This window comes from Myotis daubentonii, chromosome 2 (genome assembly GCF_963259705.1).
Source record: "Myotis daubentonii chromosome 2, mMyoDau2.1, whole genome shotgun sequence".
NCBI lineage: Eukaryota > Metazoa > Chordata > Mammalia > Chiroptera > Vespertilionidae > Myotis > Myotis daubentonii.
The window spans coordinates 15495490-15515137 of record NC_081841.1 but is presented as its reverse complement, the minus strand read 5'-3'; the positions used below and the strand labels follow the sequence as shown (position 1 = coordinate 15515137).

At 36.9% G+C, this 19648-nt stretch overlaps 2 protein-coding genes across 5 annotated transcripts in view; one reads left to right on the top strand and one right to left on the bottom strand.

Moving 5' to 3' along the window:
* CHPT1 (choline phosphotransferase 1) overlaps window positions 1–8986 on the top strand; it is a 22817-nt gene extending 13831 nt beyond the window's left edge. The window contains exons 5-9 of one of the 4 annotated variants that reach the window (XR_009451131.1): window positions 754–885; window positions 2835–2993; window positions 3476–3601; window positions 6279–6478; window positions 8813–8986. Coding sequence is in view for 2 of the 4 variants with exons in the window: in XM_059681848.1 (XP_059537831.1) it covers window positions 754–885; window positions 2835–2993; window positions 3476–3601; window positions 6279–6389; window positions 8813–8857 (573 nt within the window). In the remaining 2 variants the exon portion in view is untranslated. The remainder of the gene's footprint in view (window positions 1–753; window positions 886–2834; window positions 2994–3475; window positions 3602–6278; window positions 6479–8812) is intronic. The other 3 variants (XM_059681848.1, XR_009451132.1, XM_059681849.1) reach the window with 3 other exon arrangements.
* On the bottom strand, window positions 8839–19648 carry SYCP3 (synaptonemal complex protein 3). The gene is made up of 9 exons (XM_059681850.1): window positions 19487–19648; window positions 18438–18608; window positions 17682–17748; window positions 17475–17509; window positions 15856–15973; window positions 14955–15054; window positions 9771–9869; window positions 9020–9124; window positions 8839–8892 (listed from the first exon to the last, which is right to left on the bottom strand). The coding sequence occupies exons 2-9, from the start codon at window positions 18589–18591 to the stop codon at window positions 8839–8841; spliced, it is 732 nt and encodes a 243-aa protein (XP_059537833.1). The 5' UTR covers window positions 18592–18608; window positions 19487–19648.

Below are 19648 nucleotides of genomic sequence, written 5' to 3'. Positions count from 1 at the left end.
CTGGTCATTCAGACGTGGTTGTCTTAAATTAGGAATTCTGATTTAGTTTTAATGGGGAAGAATGTAATTTCATCTTAAAATCATTTCATCCACTCTTTTGGCAATACTGTAGGAAGAAAGCACATCTGCTTATTCTCACCCATAAGGCTATTTATTTTAGATGTAAATTTTCTAAATTAATTGTTAATCTATAGTTTACACAAATTTTGGGACAATATTTCAAAGTCTGTTTTCAGAACACGACAGCCTACAGCTTTTGGCAATTCATTGTTACTGTTTTTTAAATCCTTTGCTGCCTTTGGAAGTTTTCTTGAACAGCATTTGACCAACAGGTAAATATACTGCTAGAGATTTAATCCTGGATCTTAACTACGCAGAATTTTTGCATGGACACACATCATGATTGTCACATTCATGATGCAGATTATGGTGTCTGACTTTCCTGTGATTTACTAAATCCAAGTGACCTATCCTTTTTCATTCATTTAAGTCAGATGAAGGTTTATGAGATTAAATGTCTCACGACAATTATGTAAGTAGACTTAGCTGAATTTGGTGGATTTGTTTTTCACTTAATGAATAAAACCATTAAAAGAGAAAGTTACCACTTCAGGCTACCTTCCAGAAGTTACGGTTTGAGTAAAAGAAAAATGATAACTTATTGTATAGGACCATATTGTAATGTTTCTTTACTATTTAATAGGAAAATAAATTCTATTTTCTTAATGATGTTTCTTTCCTCTACCCCTCAAGATACCCATTCTAGAAGTAAAATTGAAGATCTTCCCAGTTCTTGGAGTTGTAGGTGGAGCAATTTTTTCCTGTTCAAATTATTTCCATGTTATTCTCCATGGTGGAGTTGGCAAGAATGGATCCACTATAGCAGTAAGACATTAATTTTATGCTAAACTTAATTATCACCAGCTACAGAGATACTAAACATATGCTGAAGTTCAAGAATGGGGAAGGGAACAAAATATCTTAAAAGATTCTTTTTAGGTACATAATACAAAAGCATTTTTAAAACAGTGTAGACTGATAATAAAGCACTTTTCCTCTTTGTAGCTTTTCTGAATAGACATTCCTGGCATTTCATTTACTCATCTGTTTCATTACTGTACATAATTAAGAGTTGCCATTTGTTGTCTTGCATTTTGTGCCTTACACTAATAAGGAGAGGAGAGGAGAAAAGGTAGAGACTGAGTTCCTGATTGAATGGCGGGAAAGCTGCCAGAGGTCATTGTTTCACATATGGGGTACTTATTACCAGAGAAGTATATTTCACTGAAATATATATTTTTAAACTATTCTATTTTAAAAGGTAAAATATTTTAACCTTAATTCCTAAACTGAGTGGACAGACCTGGTGCTTTATGAGTCAGAACTCCTGCCAAGATTTTAAATAAATATAACACAGTATCTGTTTCTTAAAAAACATATTGTAATCTTCAAGGTTCTTGAACATAAGGATATAAATACTTACTCCAGTGATGCCATCTTTTATCAAAAACGTTTTTGGAATGTCTTTTTAGAATTACTTTAAGCTGTAAGTCATTCTTGTTAATTTCTTTGGTGTTATAGTTCAATTTTTCTGTCCTTTAAAGGTGGATTTGATTTAGAAAAAAAAGTCATTTGGAGCTTGGTCTAATAAATAAGAGGAGTAATAAACATAAAATACAGCGTTTTTCATTTAAAAAAGTCTTGTCCTCTTAAATGACATGAATGGGCTTTAGGACAATTTCAAAAGAATCCACATAATTCGTAAATTATCCATCTATTAAAATATATTTTATATACATAATTCAAAAGCAAAGTATAAAACTCATTTAGATACATAAGTTCTGATATAGTTGGAAACATTATTTTGATGTTTTTTGAGGTGTTTTGTCTGCTGACCTCAGTACATTACTGTGCTGAGGTGCCTAGGAAGACTAGTTGCTTGACCATGGGTGACAAAATAGAGCACTAGTCCTACTAAAGAAAATATGATTTAGTAAGCGTCAGTGTCCACTTTAGAGAATGTTTTACTAAGAAATAATTGATGGACTGTTTGAAGGAAGGTAAGAAATCAAATATTAGGGCTAAGAAGTAGTTGATTTCAAACTCTTAAACTGGTGGTTTTCCAACATTTTTAGCAGCAGATTTTCTTGAATAAAATCTCCCGAACCATAATACAGATAAAAGCACTATTTTATTAGTGTAAATTTTTATGTTATTACTATATAGTATAATGTTTTATTATATATGGCTTTGTAGTATTGTTACTGTAATTTTATAGTAAGTTATAACATGTAAACTTAAACAAGAATATGTCTGTTTTAATGAACACATTTAAATTGGTGGTTATAGATTTAGTAAGTCTTAAGACCAAATTTATTTCAGTATTTTGTTTAGGATAAGCAATGCTGAGAGAATCCTGATTCACAAAGATAAAAATGTAATGGGTTGGATTTTACAGTGTTACATAAAAGTGCATTTGCAGTCTAAATACGAAAAAAGGCAGGGGAAGGGGGAGTTGGTATTAAGAGAGCGTGGCAGATATTTCTGGACAAAAATATGTTAACTTCGCAGTCCAAGAGTTGATGACCTTTAGCATAGTAAAAGTTGGTATAGAATAAATTATATTATTTTTTAGTGTTTACTAATTGGAATCAAACACCTATAGCACAGAATCTTTGTAACCCTAGAGTTCTGTGAAAGTTTGAAAAGCACAGCCAAGGCCTGTATACTCACTGTTCTTTAGGTCTCTAGTTCAAAACAAAATAGATGCTCAGAAAATGTAATGTAATCAATAGTGTTAAAATGTGATGTTGATTTTCTGCTTTATCCATTAGGGCACCAGTGTCTTGTCACCTGGACTTCACATAGGAATAATTATTATACCGGCAATAATGATCTATAAAAAGTCAGCAACTAATGTGTTTGAAAAGCATCCTTGTCTTTATACCCTAATGTTTGGATGTGTCTTTGCTAAAGTAGCACAAAAATTGGTGGTAAGAAATTATTTTATGATTTATGGTATAATAACCTACTTGGTCCTCAACTCAGAGCTGGAAACTATTTCATACAATGGGTGTTTTGTGTGTGTGTGTGTGTGTGTGTGGTGTTATCATCATAAAATGTAGGTATGTATTTGTCCTCCAAGTAAAATTGTGAATGAGTTAATGTTATATTTAGGGAAACAGATTCTTTACTATATAGCAAGTTCTTTTATTTGTTTAATTATAATTATCAATTATAACTTTCTGATATCAAGAAATTTAAATACTGGAAACTTTAATAAGCTACCCAGTCATCAATCATGAATTTAAGAAATTTTAGATTGAGTATTTCCATATCAAATATGAGATTAAATGGTGTCTTTATCCTTATTTGTCTTAATAGTTAATTAAAGTTATAATCAATTCTGTTCTGCAAGTAAAAGCTAAAATGTTTGAAATTTAATAGTAAAATTATTTTGTTTACTTTTTTATAGATAGCTCACATGACTAAAAGTGAACTGTATCTTCAAGACACTGCCTTTTTGGGCCCAGGTCTTTTATTTTTAGACCAGTACTTTAATAATTTTGTAGACGAATATGTTGTTCTATGGATAGCAATGGTAAGTTCTTTTCTGCTAAGATTTTATTTTTAACAGGTGTCAGATAACACTATTCTTAAGAGTCATTTCAGTGAAATATCAAGTAGTCTTACTACTAGTTTATACCATAAATGTTTCTGTAAAATTACTTATTTAAAGCTGTGAATTGTTTTTTATTAAGTATAGAAACAGCCTACATATCTGGAGATCTTGCTTCCAACCAAATTTTTAAAAATACAACTGTTTACTTAAAAATAACTATATCTTGCCCTAGCTGGTTTGGCTCAGTGGATAGAGCATCAGACTGCGGACCAAAGGGTCCCAGGTTCAATTCCAGTCAAGGGCACATGCCTGGGTTGCAGGCTCGATCACCAGTTGGGGGTGTGCAGGAGGCAGCCGATCAATGATTTTCTCTCATCATTAATGTTTCTATCTCTTGCTCTCTCTCCCTTCCTTTCTGAAATCAATAAAAATATATTAAAAAAAACACTATATCTTTATCCTCTCCCTAAAATACTATTTATACTTAAAGATATCAAAAATGACTTTACTCTGCCAAAGGACTACAGCACTTATTAGTGTCTTTTACTTAATCAAGCTTATTAGAATTAATCCAAGCTTATGGCAGGTTACAGGTAAATTAGATGGAGTTCGTGTTAGCAAAGGTAAGCACTTATTGCTTTAAAAACTGTCAACTAATATTGAGGAAATGAAACAAAACAGTATTACCAAGTACCAGATTTGGGGACCATTTTCTGGTAGCAGTAAGTAACCCTATATATGGCCCTCAAGGATTTATATTCATGATGATGTCTCATCAAGCAAAGGTTAAACTCTTATTGATTACATCCTCCTCAAGAAAGTGATGGATAGTACATATGTTCAAAATATCCAAAATGATTATATAGAATTATGGTACTTAAGAGAGAAGCTTTAGCCATCAAAGGAAAAGAAAATCATTGTTGGTAATAACTTAATCACAAAAATAGATAAAAGAATTATTTTCTTATTTTATTGAGACAACTTTATGGTAGATCTTTAATTATGGTGGTTTCAAACAATTCTGCTATATTTTCTCCTACCTCTGAACCTCACTTGCCTTCAAATTTTTAGCGATATATAAACACATATTAAAGTGTGCTGAAAGAAACCCTGCAGTGAATCTTTTGATAATTTGAATCAACTACCCTATTTGTTAGATTTAGGCACTAAAAAAACTATATCTGTTCTGTGTGGGGTACCACATCTGATAATCCTTTACACTAGGTTCTGGAGTAAATTAATAATATCCATCCGTGGTCCATTCAAAGATTTTCCATTCTTCTAATGGTGGTGAGATCAGAATAATTTCCTTTAATTTGCTGTCCACTTTAAATACTTTTAGAGCTCCAAAACAGTATACATTTAAGAACCGGATGGTTATTCAAAATATCTGAAAATTCAATGTAGGGTTTCTTTTAATGAACTTAAATATTACCAAGTGGAATTGTTTAACATGATTAAAATATCAGGTTAAAAACTCAAGTACCTATTTTGTAATGAGTGAGTTGGCCTGGTTTACACTGATGGTGATTATGGTGAGGAAGTCAAATTCAAAACACTTGTGCCCTTTGGCATCCTTAGGGGAAAGGTTCTTGCTTCAGAGAGAAAAGGATCACACAGAACATTTCAAGTAAATGATGGGGGGTTTTACCTCTCATGGGTGAGAATTCCCTTATACCAACAGAGTTGTGAGGCTCCTATTTCTGAAAGGAAGCATCTGCCTCTGGTCTCTGGGAAAGTTTTTAAATAGTGTGCTTTCCTCAATTTTTTATACAACACAATTTTGTGTATGCCTCCCCTTAACTATGGTATCTTTTCCAGGCCTTTTTGTCCCCCTTGGTCCACACAAGGGACATCTACCTCACTTGCATAGGCCTTTACTTTCTTACAGCTAATCTTAAAGGAGTAAGAAACCTCTATGATGGAATGGTTTTGTTATAATTGATAGCCCCTTCTAGTAGAAATTTGTAGCACAGCAGATAATTGAAAGAATGTGAAGACTTCCATTCTATTACTTTCCAGCTTTTGTGTTTTAGTCTAGGCCAGCTGTGGGCAAACTACGTACGGCCCGCGGGCCGAATCCGGCCCTTTTGAAATGAATAAAACTAAAAAAAAAAAAAAAAAGACCGTACCCTTTTATGTAATGATGTTTACTTTGAATTTATATTAGTTCACACAAACACTACATCCATGCTTTTGTTCCGGTCTAGTTTAAAAACCCATTGTGGCCCTCGAGTCAAAAAGTTTGCCCACCCCTGGTCTAGGCTTTTACCACTGTGCCTCAGATTCTGTAACTGTGAAATATCTTGCATGTTCCAGAGGACTATATGAGGTTCAAATATGAAATACAGTGAGTGGGGCCTTGACTTACGAGTGTCCCGACTAACGAGTTTTTTGAGATACCAGCTGTCTCTCGGCCAATTTTTTGCTTTGAGTTGACAGAGTAATTTGCGTTAACGAGCTCCTTGATGAGCTCTGTCTCGGAACGAATTAAAATTGTAAGTCAAGGCCCACTGTATATTGAAATACTCTAAAATGTATTTTTGTTGAATTTTCAGTTAATTTCGAGATGGGGGGGAGGTCAGGCAGAAAAATAGCTGCTGCTTCAAAAGGGATAGACCATAATCTATCTTATATTTTCTTTTTTGCTTTAAAGGTCATTTCTTCATTTGATATGATTATGTACTTTAGTGCTTTGTGCCTGCAAATTTCAAGACACCTTCATCTAAGTATCTTCAAGATTTCATGTCATCCAGCACCTGAACAGGTTCACAAGCATATTGACTAATAACCCAAGGAAAAAAGGAGAAGCAGTTAGGGGAACCTAGGAGTGAAGGAAATCCCCTTTTGCAGGAGGCTAGTATACTATCAAATAAGGTTATATTTGAATATAAAACATTAAGTCCTGTAAATTCCATTATGTCTATTTCAGTTGTGAAGTCCTCATTGTGTATCAACATTTTTTATAACAGATTACCAGAGTAATACAAATCTATAAATTAGAAATAAAACTAAGAAAGAAATTTAAATTTTCTAGGTACAAGAAAGTGAACCACTATAGTTCTAAATAGCAGTATCTGTCTCAGAAATTCTTATACCCAGGATTTTCATGCCAAATGATTACATAAAAATTCAGAACTGAAAGGATTTTAGCCATGTTGAGGATGATGCTACTTTGCTAAAAATTGATGTGTTCATAATACTGCATAAGTACATGGATTATAATACTGTATTTACTGAGAATGATTTATGATTTTTTTATTAGTCATTTTCAAAAGAGGCATGTTAACCACTATCATATAAAATGAAATACATGCTTTAGTATACCAACTAGAATTTAAAAGCGCTATTGGAATTTTCTATAATTTGTATTAAGTAAAAGCTATTTGTCTTATTAATTCAGAAAAACAAATGAATCTTTATAGTGAGGGCAACTTGTTTCTTGATATTCTGAGTTAAAATTTCATTGTCACAAAAAGATGGGCATTAAACATCCTTTTATGAAAAGTAAAACAGTACTTAAAATACAGTTGACATAAGAAAATCAGTAATTTATGAAAACATGGCAAAACTATCCCCTTTAGAATCCTAGCCAAAGTTACTACAACTACACATTTCATTTGAGGTAAAAGGGGGTTAAAATAAGTATCAGTTACTCAACCACTAAGTGCACTATGTACTGATTCTTATCTTTCTACTCTCATTTTGAAGTATTTTATAGTGTTCATTATGAATAATAGAACTATCACCAGGCTCCTTGGTGATCCAAATCCTCAGACTCCCTCCTCTCTTATCCTACTTTTAATTTTATCCCACAGTTCTGTAGACCATAAGCCATATGATAAAATAAAAAAAATAAAGGAGTAATGAACATGTACTATATCTTAAGCAAGAAAAAGACAATGAAAAAAGTGGAAGTTGATATTCCTTAAAAGGAAAAACTATATACTTACGTGAATTAAGGACACAGAAAACACTCCAGTGTACTTATTTTGTCTCTGTAACACTTGGTAAACTCAAATAAGGACCTTCTCAGACATTTTAGTAGTACCTAAGATTTATATTCCAAAATATACTTTGGCTTACAAGGGAACTCCTCTACAAAATGTAAAAATTTAGGAAGCAAATTGTCCCCCTAATGTCAGTTAGACTATTGTTAGTGGTGGACTAATTTCTTCCTATTTAAGTTATCACAGAAAAAGAGAATTCCCATGGATTTGTTTTTTAAAACTTTGAAAACCTTAAAAGTAAGATAAGAGTGGGTTATGGGGTGGGGGAGGATTAGAATTTAAGACATGGTAAAACAGGAGAAAATCACTTCTAATGGCATGTTTGGGGGGAGATATTTTTTGTTTTGAATGAGTCAATGAAAGCAGTTTGAGCAAAAAAATAGTAAGTTTAGCTGATACTTAAAACAAATGGTGGAACAATTTCTTTATTAAATCAAGTGTTTCATATATTTTGTTTTTAAAATACACATTTTAAAAGACAAGGTATATGAATTAACTGTTCAAGTTTGGAAATGAATGTAAAATCAAACTTCCATATATTTAATCAGTACTACAAGTATGTGCCATTTAATTTTAGACCAAGCTCAATTAAATGGCATTTTATTGTCTTTGTGGAAATGACATTCACAAATCTGTATTTTAAAATCTGTACTTATATCTTGTTCAATCATCTTAATGGTTTTTAGTGGTTTTATTCCACAACACAAATATAAGTTGCTTTTAATACATTTTATAAGTCAATAGATTTTCTTTTGAAATCTTGTCATTGGAATTGGCTATGTAACTTAATGACTTTATACAAAAGGATGTACATATAAAAATAGATTTTTTTTTCTTAAAGAATAACAATGTAACCTACAATACTTGTGCTTTCTACTTTTGGGGACTGATACAGATACACTGAAGTCAAAACTTGAAATTAGATCATCTTTATTATTAAGTTAATTGACAAGTGTCAGAAAAATTCACTATTACTATTAAAAGGCAGAAAGCTTATACATACAATTTAGGAATTGCTGCTACTCACATAACTGTTTAGATTTTATTTGGAGGTTAACAAAGAAGAGGCTTGCACTTAAGCTAATGAGTAACACAATGTAATATTTGAAAATACAATTTTTAAACCACTAAAAATGTATATGCCTCTTAGCTAATGTTATCATTGTATCATATTACTTAGGTTCAAGTTCTCCCTTCAAAGAGTCATCAGAATAACATGGATTGAAGAGACTTTCGAACAATTGCCATCTCCTGCTGCTGCTGTTCATGAAAGGAGATATTAAACATTTGTTTAATTTTTAGATAAGTGTTAACCATATTTCAACAAATAAAATATTTCAATGCTTAAAACATATTAATCCTTTTCAATTGTAATATCATAACTTACAGTATCCATCATAATTTGTTTTTGAAACATAGCCATTTCATTTTTAAGTTCATTTTGTGCATCAGTAACTAGAGTATCACTGTTCTTCTCCAAGTCCTCCATACTCTAAAACACAAAAAACTAGTTTAGTTATAAATCACCATTTTTAATCTCAGGTTCTAAACTTGGGCAATTAATTTTCAAAAGTAGGAACTTTAAAAAATTAAAGAAGTGTACATTATTTATTCTTAATAAAAATATTCTAAGTAATGCATCAAAACCAGAATGCCCACTAGGAATAAAAGGTGCCAGACATGAATCAAATAGTATTACAGGAGGTAACAACTGTAGTGTACTTTGCTTGAAACAGTGGGTTAATGAACTGTTAAGGTTTCAATATTGAACATACTAAAAAAAAAAAAAAAAAAAAAGACTGGAAATCTACCAAGAAATGATTTATGAACTTTCTATTTTCAGTTGAACCGAGAACTATCACAGTGCTTATATTATGTACAAATCTTATGCACAATATATATATTTTTTGGTAAAATTCCCAATTTACCATTTTCTATTTTGAATAATGGCCACAAAAACATTAGAATCTGAAAGAATACATTAGTACTTAAATAAAAAACAACGAATTTAAAATGAATAGTTAAGAATTTTAAATGCGTAAGTAAAATGTTTTTCCTTAAACTTAGAAAAAAAATATATTCTACTTCCAACATAAATTGCTTTATAAGAATATGCTATGTTACCAAATACAACAGACCTTTATGAATTGTTCATATAACTGTTTAATTGTTTTCAGTCTCTGGCTCTGACCAAGTCTAGATTGTTGAAAAATCTGTTGTTGCTGTTGAAATAAATTCTGCAAATGTAAAAGAAAAAAATCATGTGATAATTTGAGTAAACTTTTAAATGTAGCAAAAAAAAAATAAGTTTAAAGGAATAGTTTTAAAGTCAATACTTTTAGGTATTTGTTTTAACAGCTATTACAACAAAATTAGAGAAAATCTGTCTTCACCATGAATATCTATACTAATAAAAGGGTAATATGCTAATTAGACTGCATGTCTTCCAGAGAAGCCACGGTGGCAGGGGCCAAGGCAGAGGTGGTTAGGGGCGATCAGGCCAGCAGGAGAAGGCAGTTAGGGGCAATCAGGGTGGTGGGGTAGGGCAGTTAGGGGTGATCAGGCCAGCAGGGGAGCAGTTAGGGTATCAGGCCAGCAGGCAGAGGTGGTTAGGGGTGATCAGGCAGGGAGGCAAGCAGTTTGCAGCCAGCGGTCCCAGATTGCAAGAGGGATGTCCGACTGCTGGACAGGGGTCAGGCCTAAACCAGCAGTCGGACATCCCCTGAGGGGTCCCAGATTGGAGAGAGTGCAGGCTGGGCTGAGGGACACCCTCCCCCCCCCGTGCATGAATTTCATGCACCAGGCCTCTAGTACAATATAATAATCCTACCAGTCACTGAATAGGAAATCTTAACAATACTCAATATATCTTAATTCTTGGTGCTTTCAATATCAACAGAGATAATCCTTCCGATAATGCTGGTCTTTCAGTTCCTTGGCCTACTTTCTACCCTACTTTAGTCATTCCCTTACATACTTATACCCTAGATCAGGGGTAGGCAAACTTTTTGACTCGAGGGCCACAATGGGTTCTTAAACTGGACGGAGGACCGGAACAAAAGCATAGATGGAGTGTTTGTGTGAACTAATATAAATTCAAAGTAAACATCAACACTAATAAAAGAGAAAAATGGTAATTGGAGTACGACGATACCCTTTTCATTGGCTAATCAGGGCTATATGCAAATTAACTGCCAACAAGATGGCAGTTAATTTGCATATGTAGGCACAATGCAGGGAGGCAAAAGGGAAAGCAGGAAGAAGCCCCCTGCCACTGACAGTGATTGGAAACCCAGGGGGGAGCTAAGAGCTGGGGGGCAGGGCAAAGGCGGCCCCCCAGCCATGATCGGAGAATCAGGTGCCTTTTCCGCCCTGGCCAGTGATAGCAGGAAGTAGGGGTGGAGCCAGCGATGGGAGCTGGGCACGGTCGAAGCTGGCAGTCCCAGGAGCTAGGGGTCCCTTGCCTGGGCCTAAAGCGAAGCCCACGATCATGGGGCTGCTGCAGCTGCAGGTCCCCGCTGCCCAGGCCGGACGCCTCAGCCAGAGGCGTCAGGCCTGGGCAAGGGGCCAATCCTGAGATTGGAGGGTGATGGGGGTCAACGCCTGAGGGCTCCCAGTATGTGAGAGGGGGAAGACTGGGCTGAGGGACACTCCCCCCACACACACACACACACCCAGTGCACGAATTTCGTGCACCGGGTCCCTAGTCATTACATAAAAGGGTATGGTCTTTTTTTTTTTAGTTTTATTCATTTCAAATGGGACGGATCCGGCCCCCGGGCCGTAGTTTGCCCACGGCTGCCCTAGATTCTGTCATTACCAATAACTAGTAACCTGTTTATAGTATGAATAATAGCATACTACTCTGAACTCTTTTAAATAAATTTATCTACACTAATAAAAGACAAAGATGCTAACTGACCATACCTTTGCTATGCCCACCAGCCAATCAGAAGAGTATGCAAATTGACCCAACAAAGATGGCGGTTAATTTGCATACACTGGCGCCCAGTGAAGACTGAAGACAGTATAGAAGGAAGCCAAGCACTGCAGAAGGGAGCCAAGTGGTGGAGAAGGGAACGGATCGGAGGTAGCAGAGATGGAAGTGTAGCAGCGGACACAAGAAGGAGCGAAGTGGCGGAGAAGGGAGGGAGCGAGGCGGTGGACACGGGAGGGAGGCGAGGCAGCGGGAAAGAGAGGGAGCGAGGCAGCAGGGAAGGGAGGGAGCGAGGCAGCAGAGAAGGGAGTGAAGCCCGCCTTGGTGGGCTTTGCTCCCTTCTCTGCTTCACTCCGGTCTCAGGAAGCCCTATTCTTGCAGGAATATTCCTGCAACGGGCCTCTAGTTATATATAAATTTAATCCTCCAAGCAACTCTATGAGATAGGTATTCTTATTTTTCCCCCATTCATAAATGAGGAAACTGAGGGAAAAAGAAAAATAATTTTTCCATAGTTCACAGTTAGCATTTGGTCAAACCAGAATGTGATTCCAAACAGTTATGTTTCTAGGCTCTAACCATTACTCTACTGTTTCTCCATATATCCCTTTGTTCAACCACTCCTCTTTACTGTTCTAGCTCACTCTTTGTAGTATTAAAGCTCAATAATCTCTATCAAGACCTAAAATCGCCCTAGCTGGTTTGGCTCAGTGGATAGAGCATCGGCCTACGGACTGAAGAGTCCCAGGTTCGGTTCCGGCCAAGGGCACATGCCTGGGTTGTAGGCTCGATCCCCATTAGGGGGCGTGCAGGAGGCAGCCAATCAATGATACTCTCTCATCATTGATGTTTCTATCTCTCTACCCCTCTCCCTTCCTCTCTGAAATCAATAAAAATATTTTTAAAAAGACCTAAAATCTATTTATCCTACCTACTTTTCACTGTCCTCTATTCCCATGTCCTCACATTCCTCTTTCCCAGTGTTAATTCTGTGGTCAGTTATTATAATTACTCCTTTCCATCTATATCTTGCTCTCCCTTCTTATTCTGTCACACTTGTTTGCCTTATCTCAACCCTGGAAAATACAACTCTAGCTATCCTGCTTACAATCCTGCAGATGGTCATAGTTCAAGAAAGCAACTACACTAACAGGTCTCTTTAAATCATGATCACTAGCCTAAATTGGACCCTTAGTGGTGTTTGGCAATTATATTTTCTTAGTCTGTTCACTGTCCCACTCTCAAGAAAATATATCTTCTGATTTGACTTCAAAAGGCAACATATTTTCTACCCCCTTATTTTACTAAACAGAAGCAATCCAGAAGAGTTTTCAGTCTATCACCATATCTACATACCCATCTAGATCTCTGTGTGCTCATATACTCTACCTTCTCTCCTATTTTTAAGAATATACTATCCTTACTGAGGCTTTTTCACATGTCCCATCCATTCTCAAGAATTCAGCAACTGTCTCCCCTCTTTCCACTATTTTTTATTTTCCCCTGAAGATTATTTCTATTTGCACACAAACATGCAACTCTTTTATCATTCTTTAAAAAACAACATCAAAACCCCATGCCCTGGCCAATGTAGCAAAATGGTTAGTGTCAGCCCACACACCAAAGGGTTGAGGGTTCAATTCCTGGTTAAGGGCATATTCCTAGTTGCAGGTTGGATCCCTGGCTCTGGCTGGGGCTCCTGTGGATGGCAACCAATCGATGTGTCTGTCTGTCTCCTTTCCTTCCACTCTCTTAACATCAATGGGAAAATGTCCTTGGGTGAGGATTAACAATGCAAAACAAACAACAATATAACCACAGTAACACTTTCTACTCAGGCTACCACCCATTCCCTCCACCCCCATTCTTATACTCATTCTAATTGGGTTTTTGCACTCACTATTCCACCAAAACCACTCTGTTCAAGACTGATCAGAACCATCCTTATCAACACCAATGACCTTCACATCACCAAATCTACCTTATTTGGCCTATAAGCAGCATGTGAAAGTTAATCCTCTCCTTAAAAGGCTTTCTTCACTTTCCTTAAAGTGGTTTTCTTTGTAGCTGTTAGGGCACTCGTTCTCATCTTCTTGAACTCTAAACATTGAAATCTACAGGTCCAGTTCTTAGACTTCTCTTTTACATTTACAATCACTCCCTTGGTGATTTCATCCAACCTAATGGCTTAAATGCTGTCTTTATGGTGAGAGTTCCCAACTTTGTATGTTCAACTCATACCTCTTTCCTGAACTGGCCTCATACCAATGACTTACTCAACATCTCCTCTTGGTATGTTTCATATGCATCTTAACATTTCCAAAACTGAGATGATCAACAAACCCTTAAAATTATTTAATATGAATAGTACCTTAGCTCTTAGATAAGAGATGTGTGATAATTTTATAAACAATGAAAGGATGAAATAAAGATAATGTAGTTTTATTATATAATATATATATATATATATTATATATATATATATATATATATATATATATATATATATATATATATATGGAACTGACTTCCATCTCCCATAGAAATATGCAGGTAACACAAGAGTAAACTATGTTTTGCCCTGGTTGGTTTGGTTCAGTGGATAGAGCATCAGGCTTCAGAATCCGGGTTGGATTCCAGTCAAGGGTCGGTACCTCGGTTGTAGGCTTGATCCCCACGGCCAGTCGTGCAGGAGGCAACCAATCAATGTGTGTCTCTCACATCTATGTTTCTCTCTGTGTCTCTCCCCTCCCTCCCACTTTCTCTAAAAAGCAATGGAAAAATATCCTCGGGTGAGAATTAACAAAAAAAGGGAAGGAAAAAAAAGAGTAAACCATGTTTTGATCATAACTGATTCAATAATGGGCAAATTTTCCAAAGGTATCACTGATATTCCTCCAGAGGACTCTTCTGTCAGGGTTACTAAGAAAAACTCAGTCGACTGGGATTACTAAATTTGTTAAGTCTGGGATTGAAAGAAGCTATCTTGCTTACCACATTGAGAGAGCCTACTAAGAATTGGAGATAGAGCCAAGACTATACTACATGTGCAAACCTCCACCCCCATCCACCTATGCCTGAAGCTAACCTACCCCTGGACTTTTTTTTATATATAAACCAATAGTCCTTTTGTACTTTGGCAAATTTGTGTCACTTGGAACTGAAAGAATCACAACCAATATAGGAAGCAAAGACCATCAGTTTTTATGATTTTGGCATGTGCCTATACTTCTCTGGTTTTCCAATCACCAGGACCAAAGCATAATGCCAGCAATGGATCATGGAACCTGGCCAAATTCTATGGGTCTCCTACAAGGGTAGGCTCTCCATTTCCGCTTGACACTTGGTTAAATAGATTAATTATAATTCTAAGCATGATACTAACAGCTAGTTTTTCTTCTTGTTTCCCAGAATTCTGTATATCTGTCTCCCACTGCTGAAACAAAGTCAGAAACTGCTGAGAATATTCTTGGCTAAGCTTCTGCCTATAAAACATAATAATGATATTGTCATATTTCATACTAGTATGGGAAAAAAACATTCAAAACAAAAGTAACTTTACATACTTCATACTATAATAAAAGAAGGAAATAAAAGCATCTTAAAATTTCAGATATGAAACCAAGAAGTAAAATCATGATTCCAGAAGTGTTTATTTTCCTAACCCTAATAAAAAAAGTCCTTTCACATGCTTTAGCTCTTGTATATATAAAATTTCCAGAAAACCCCATTTTACTGCCAAGCAGTTTATTTTTCATTTATTCTACTGAATATGGGTTCTGATATGATAGATTCAATGAAGTTATTATATTAGTATTTATCATATAAGATTTTCAAATAGACATATTTCACTTAACTTGTGCCCATTTTGGTACGATTTATATAAAAGAATAGTTACTTCAGCTTAAATATACAAATAATTTACAATATCAGATTGATCTTTTTCTACACTGTTAAATAGTTGACTTTCACTAGATTAATGGTTTAATAACATTTACTTTTTATCCAGTTAGTATATTTCTATAACAAATACAAATTACCTTTAGACAAAGAAACCTCAATTTTCATTTAAAAGGAGATAAAGGTAATCTTTATTGATTTCTAGGAAATAGATTTCAAGTCTATGAAGGAATGAAGTTATAGTACTAAAGGACTTAGAGAAAAATCAAGCCAAATATATTTTTTTACTGAAGACCCCAATAAATATAATAGTGTTTTTCATAATTTACACTAATGAATACAATGAAATGATAAAAATGTGGCTGTGAAAGAACCAACAACCATACCTTTGTTCTTGTTGGGTTTTCCAAATATGTTCAATTTTCTGGTTACTGGTTTTGAGAGAAATCTTGGTATACAGTGCTAGTCTTTTTTTCTTTGTATTAAGAGCGTTGCTAATGTTAGCTATGTGGAAAATAAATATTCATTAAAATGTAATATTGAAAAAAATTACATATTTTGTTTCCAAATCCTATATAATAAAAGCCTGATATACAAATTGACCTAACGGGGGAACGACCAGTGGAATAACCAGTTGCTATGACTTGCACTAACCACCAGGGGGCAGACGCTCAATGCAGGAGCTTCCCCAAGCCCATAGGCCCCAGGTCAGACAAGGTGGATGCCAGTGAGGGCCCCAGTTGCCTCACAGAGGGAGGTGACTGGCGGGGGCAGGGCTGGCTGGTGAGTGGGTGGCACCGCCCCCCTATTGCCCCGCTGGCCACCTTCCTCTGTGGGGCGACCGGCGGTGGTGGTGGGGGGCAGGGCCGGCGAGCGGGTAGCACCAGGCCAGCCAAGGCGGGTGCCAGCGGGGCCCCCAGATCACCCCGCCGGTTGCCCCACAGATTGACCCTGATCGCCAGCCTCACCTAGGGACCCTACCCATGCACAAATTTTGTGCACCGTGCCTCTAGTATTGAAATAAATATGAGTAAACGTGGTTCAATAGTTTCAGAAAGACATTTAAAATTAAATTTTAAAATAGGCATATCCAAAAAGAAGGTTATTTGCTCTTTTCTGAGAAAACTTTTCATTATTAATATCCAAGTTCAGATTTTTTAAAAATTTATAGATGATTAAAAAGAGTTAATAAAAGGAAAAAAGGACCTCAAGGACAGGCTTTAATTTCCTCATGAGAAAACACAAAGGCTACATTTTTCTAAATTTATAAAATACCCACCTCACCCCAAATGAAACAACACATTTAGATTAACTGTTATTAGAACTCATTATATGAAACACACAAAACTATTTTTAAATCCAAAAAGGATAAAAATAGTTAAATCAAAGAATAAGAAAATTATTATTTTATTATTTGTTAATCTTCACCTGAAGACATGCTTAGAGAGAGAGAAACACTGATGTGAGAGAGAAACAATTGGTTGCCCTCCACATGCTCCTCAACTGGGGCTCAAACCTGTAATCCAAGTATGTGCCCTCAGCAGGAATCGAACCAGCAACCTCTGGGTGCATGGGAGGATGCTCAACCAACTGAGCTGTTCTAAACGGGCAATTATTTTTTAAAAATATAGTTGGTGATCATTTTAAGCATACACTTTACTAAAACAGACCCATACCAAACATACAAAAATCTTAATTTAAGAAAATATCTAGCCTGGCTGGTGTTGCTCAGTGGTTAAGTGTCAACCTCTGAACTAGGAGGTCACAGTTCAATTCCCCAGTCAGGGCACATGTCCGGGTTGTGGGCTCTATCCCCAGAAGGGGGCGTGCAGGAGGCAGCCCATTAATGATTCTCTCTCATCATTGATGTTTCTCTCTCTCCCTTCCTCTCTGAAATTAATAAAAATATATTAAAAAAAAATGATAGTCTTGCATACACTGATCATTATACAAGTTATTTGGTTTAAAACCATTTTTTTAATACAAAGAATCTTCTAAAACATACCTCCAAATCTTTCCAGTATATTCTGTACTTCACCTCTGTAAAGAAATTACATTTAAATATTTTTAATTAAGGATCCATAAAATATCATGCTTGTTTTGGAAGAAATATCACACCCTTAGTATTTTACATATAATACTCATTTGACAATCAAAATCTACTTTTCTTAAAGTACTATCTAACAGGCAAAACTTATGTTGAGCACTTTACCCCATATCTTCAACTGTTACTGCAGAAGTCCTTTTCTTCCCAAGCTTATCAATTGCTGGAGTCTTTGCTGCATTGACAATAAAAAATCAAAATATTTTTGAAATTAAGTATGCTGTTTGGATAATTTTTAATGAAGTAATATCTTAATTTTGAGATCTTTTAGGCTTTTTGCCAACATGAGTTTTTAAAGTCGATATATAAATGCAATACTTTCTTTGCAGGTCAGGTGGAATTAAATCAAGATCCAGGGCATTTTTTTTTTTTCATTCTTACCTGAGGATATGATTATTGATTTGAGAGAGAGGAAGGGAGAAAGAAGGAGAGAAAGAGAGAGGGGAGGAGAGAAACATCAATGTGAGAAAGAAACATAGATCTACTGCCTCCCGTACCCACTTGGACTGGGAATCGAACCCATAACCTGGGTATGTGCCGTGACCAGGAATGAAACCTGCCACCTTCAAGGTTATGGGAGGACGCTCCGACCCACTGAGCCACACTGGCCAGGGCTCCAGGACCATTTTAAAGGAACAATTTTGCAAGCTTTCCTGTGTTAATGTCATAGCAAAGCCATGCACTATTTATTCGACATTTTGGGAATAATGACTGCAAAGGCAAGATCTGCTATGTAAGCTACTCTAACTCCAAATGAGAAACATGAAGTACATTAAATGCTTGAGGAAGTCTTAATTAAAATGCAGTAGGTTCAAAATAAATGAACTGTAGGACATGGTGACTGCGCAATATGATATACTGTACCGTCAGTAGCATCCTCCTCTGAATCACTCAGATCTCGTTTATCTTCTTTCTCAAAGCCATAGGCAACGACAGCCCGATCCTCCATGGATGTCTTCCTCTCCTTCACTGATGTCTTCCCTGATTTCTTGGTTTGTTTGCTTCCAGGGGGCACCATACTTAGATGCTTTTTTACTTTTAAAAAATAAACATCTCAAACCTTCTGAATCCAAAGATAACATTTAAATAAACTGGTAAATTTCAAACTGAGAAATATCAAATAAAGATGATCTTAGTTGCGTAACATGTAGGAGTCTCCTCCTTTATTTTGATGGAGGGAAAGTTATAACAATGAGAGTAACTGATCTCTGCCCCAGAGGAGGCAACCAATCCATGTGTCCCTCTCACACCGTGTTTCTCTGTCTCTCCCCCTTCCTTCCACTCTCTAAAAAAATAAATAAATAAAAATAAAAATCAATGGAAAAGTATCCTCTAATGAGAATTAACAAACAAACAAAAATGAGAGCATCAACCCTGCTCCCAGGGGTGCTGCTATGGAGAGTTCACACGGGAAGAGCGGGGGTCAGGCTTCTAGTCCGGCCTCTGCCAGAGTCTGGCTAAACGTGGGCAAACCCAGCTTTTGCATTTCTGCCCCAAAGTGAAAACGTGGTTGACAGGATGACCATGAGCGAGCCCGTCAGACCCAGCTCAGCCCCTTTCCGCCCGCCCCACCCGCGGCCTGGCGCCCTCTCCACTCTGCCCGGGGCCCCTCAGCCCGGCCGCCCCCTCAGCCCCGCCGCCCCGTCGGTCCCTCTCCCCTCCGCTGGGTCCCCGCCTCAGCCTCCCCCTTGGTCCCTCAGCCCCAGTCGCCCCCTCGGTCCTCGGCCCCGGTTGCCCCCTCAGCTCTGGTCACCCCCTCGATCCTCACAACCCCAGTCGCCCCCTCAGCCCTGTCCGTCCCCTCGGTCCGGTTGCCCTCGGGCCAGTTCAAGGCCCTGCTAGCCTTTACCTGTCAAAGGCCGCAGGTGGAGCCACTGAGAATGACTTACCTCACAGAGCAAGACCCTCCTCACCTGAAAAAACAACCCGATGGCTGAGGACCACAGCACCGGCCTCCGACGGGTGTTCCGGGCCCTCCAGCTTCCTCTGCTCAGCGCCTCACGGGAGGCGCCCACTTCGCTACCTCGACGCTCCTCGCTCCTCGCTCCCCTGAGGCAGCTGGGAACTGGTGCGCG

What these genes read in the sequence shown, in the direction of transcription:
- SYCP3 (XM_059681850.1), bottom strand. Translation starts at nt 18,591, where the DNA reads ATGGTGCCCCCTGGAAGCAAACAAACCAAGAAATCAGGGAAGACATCA. An exon ending in TATACTGGAAAGATTTGGAG is followed by an intron (nt 15,974 to 17,474) that starts GTATGTTTTAGA and finishes TTTTCCACATAG; the next exon opens with CTAACATTAGCAACGCTCTT. An exon ending in AACAAGAAGAAAAACTAGCT is followed by an intron (nt 9,870 to 14,954) that starts GTTAGTATCATG and finishes TTACATTTGCAG; the next exon opens with AATTTATTTCAACAGCAACA.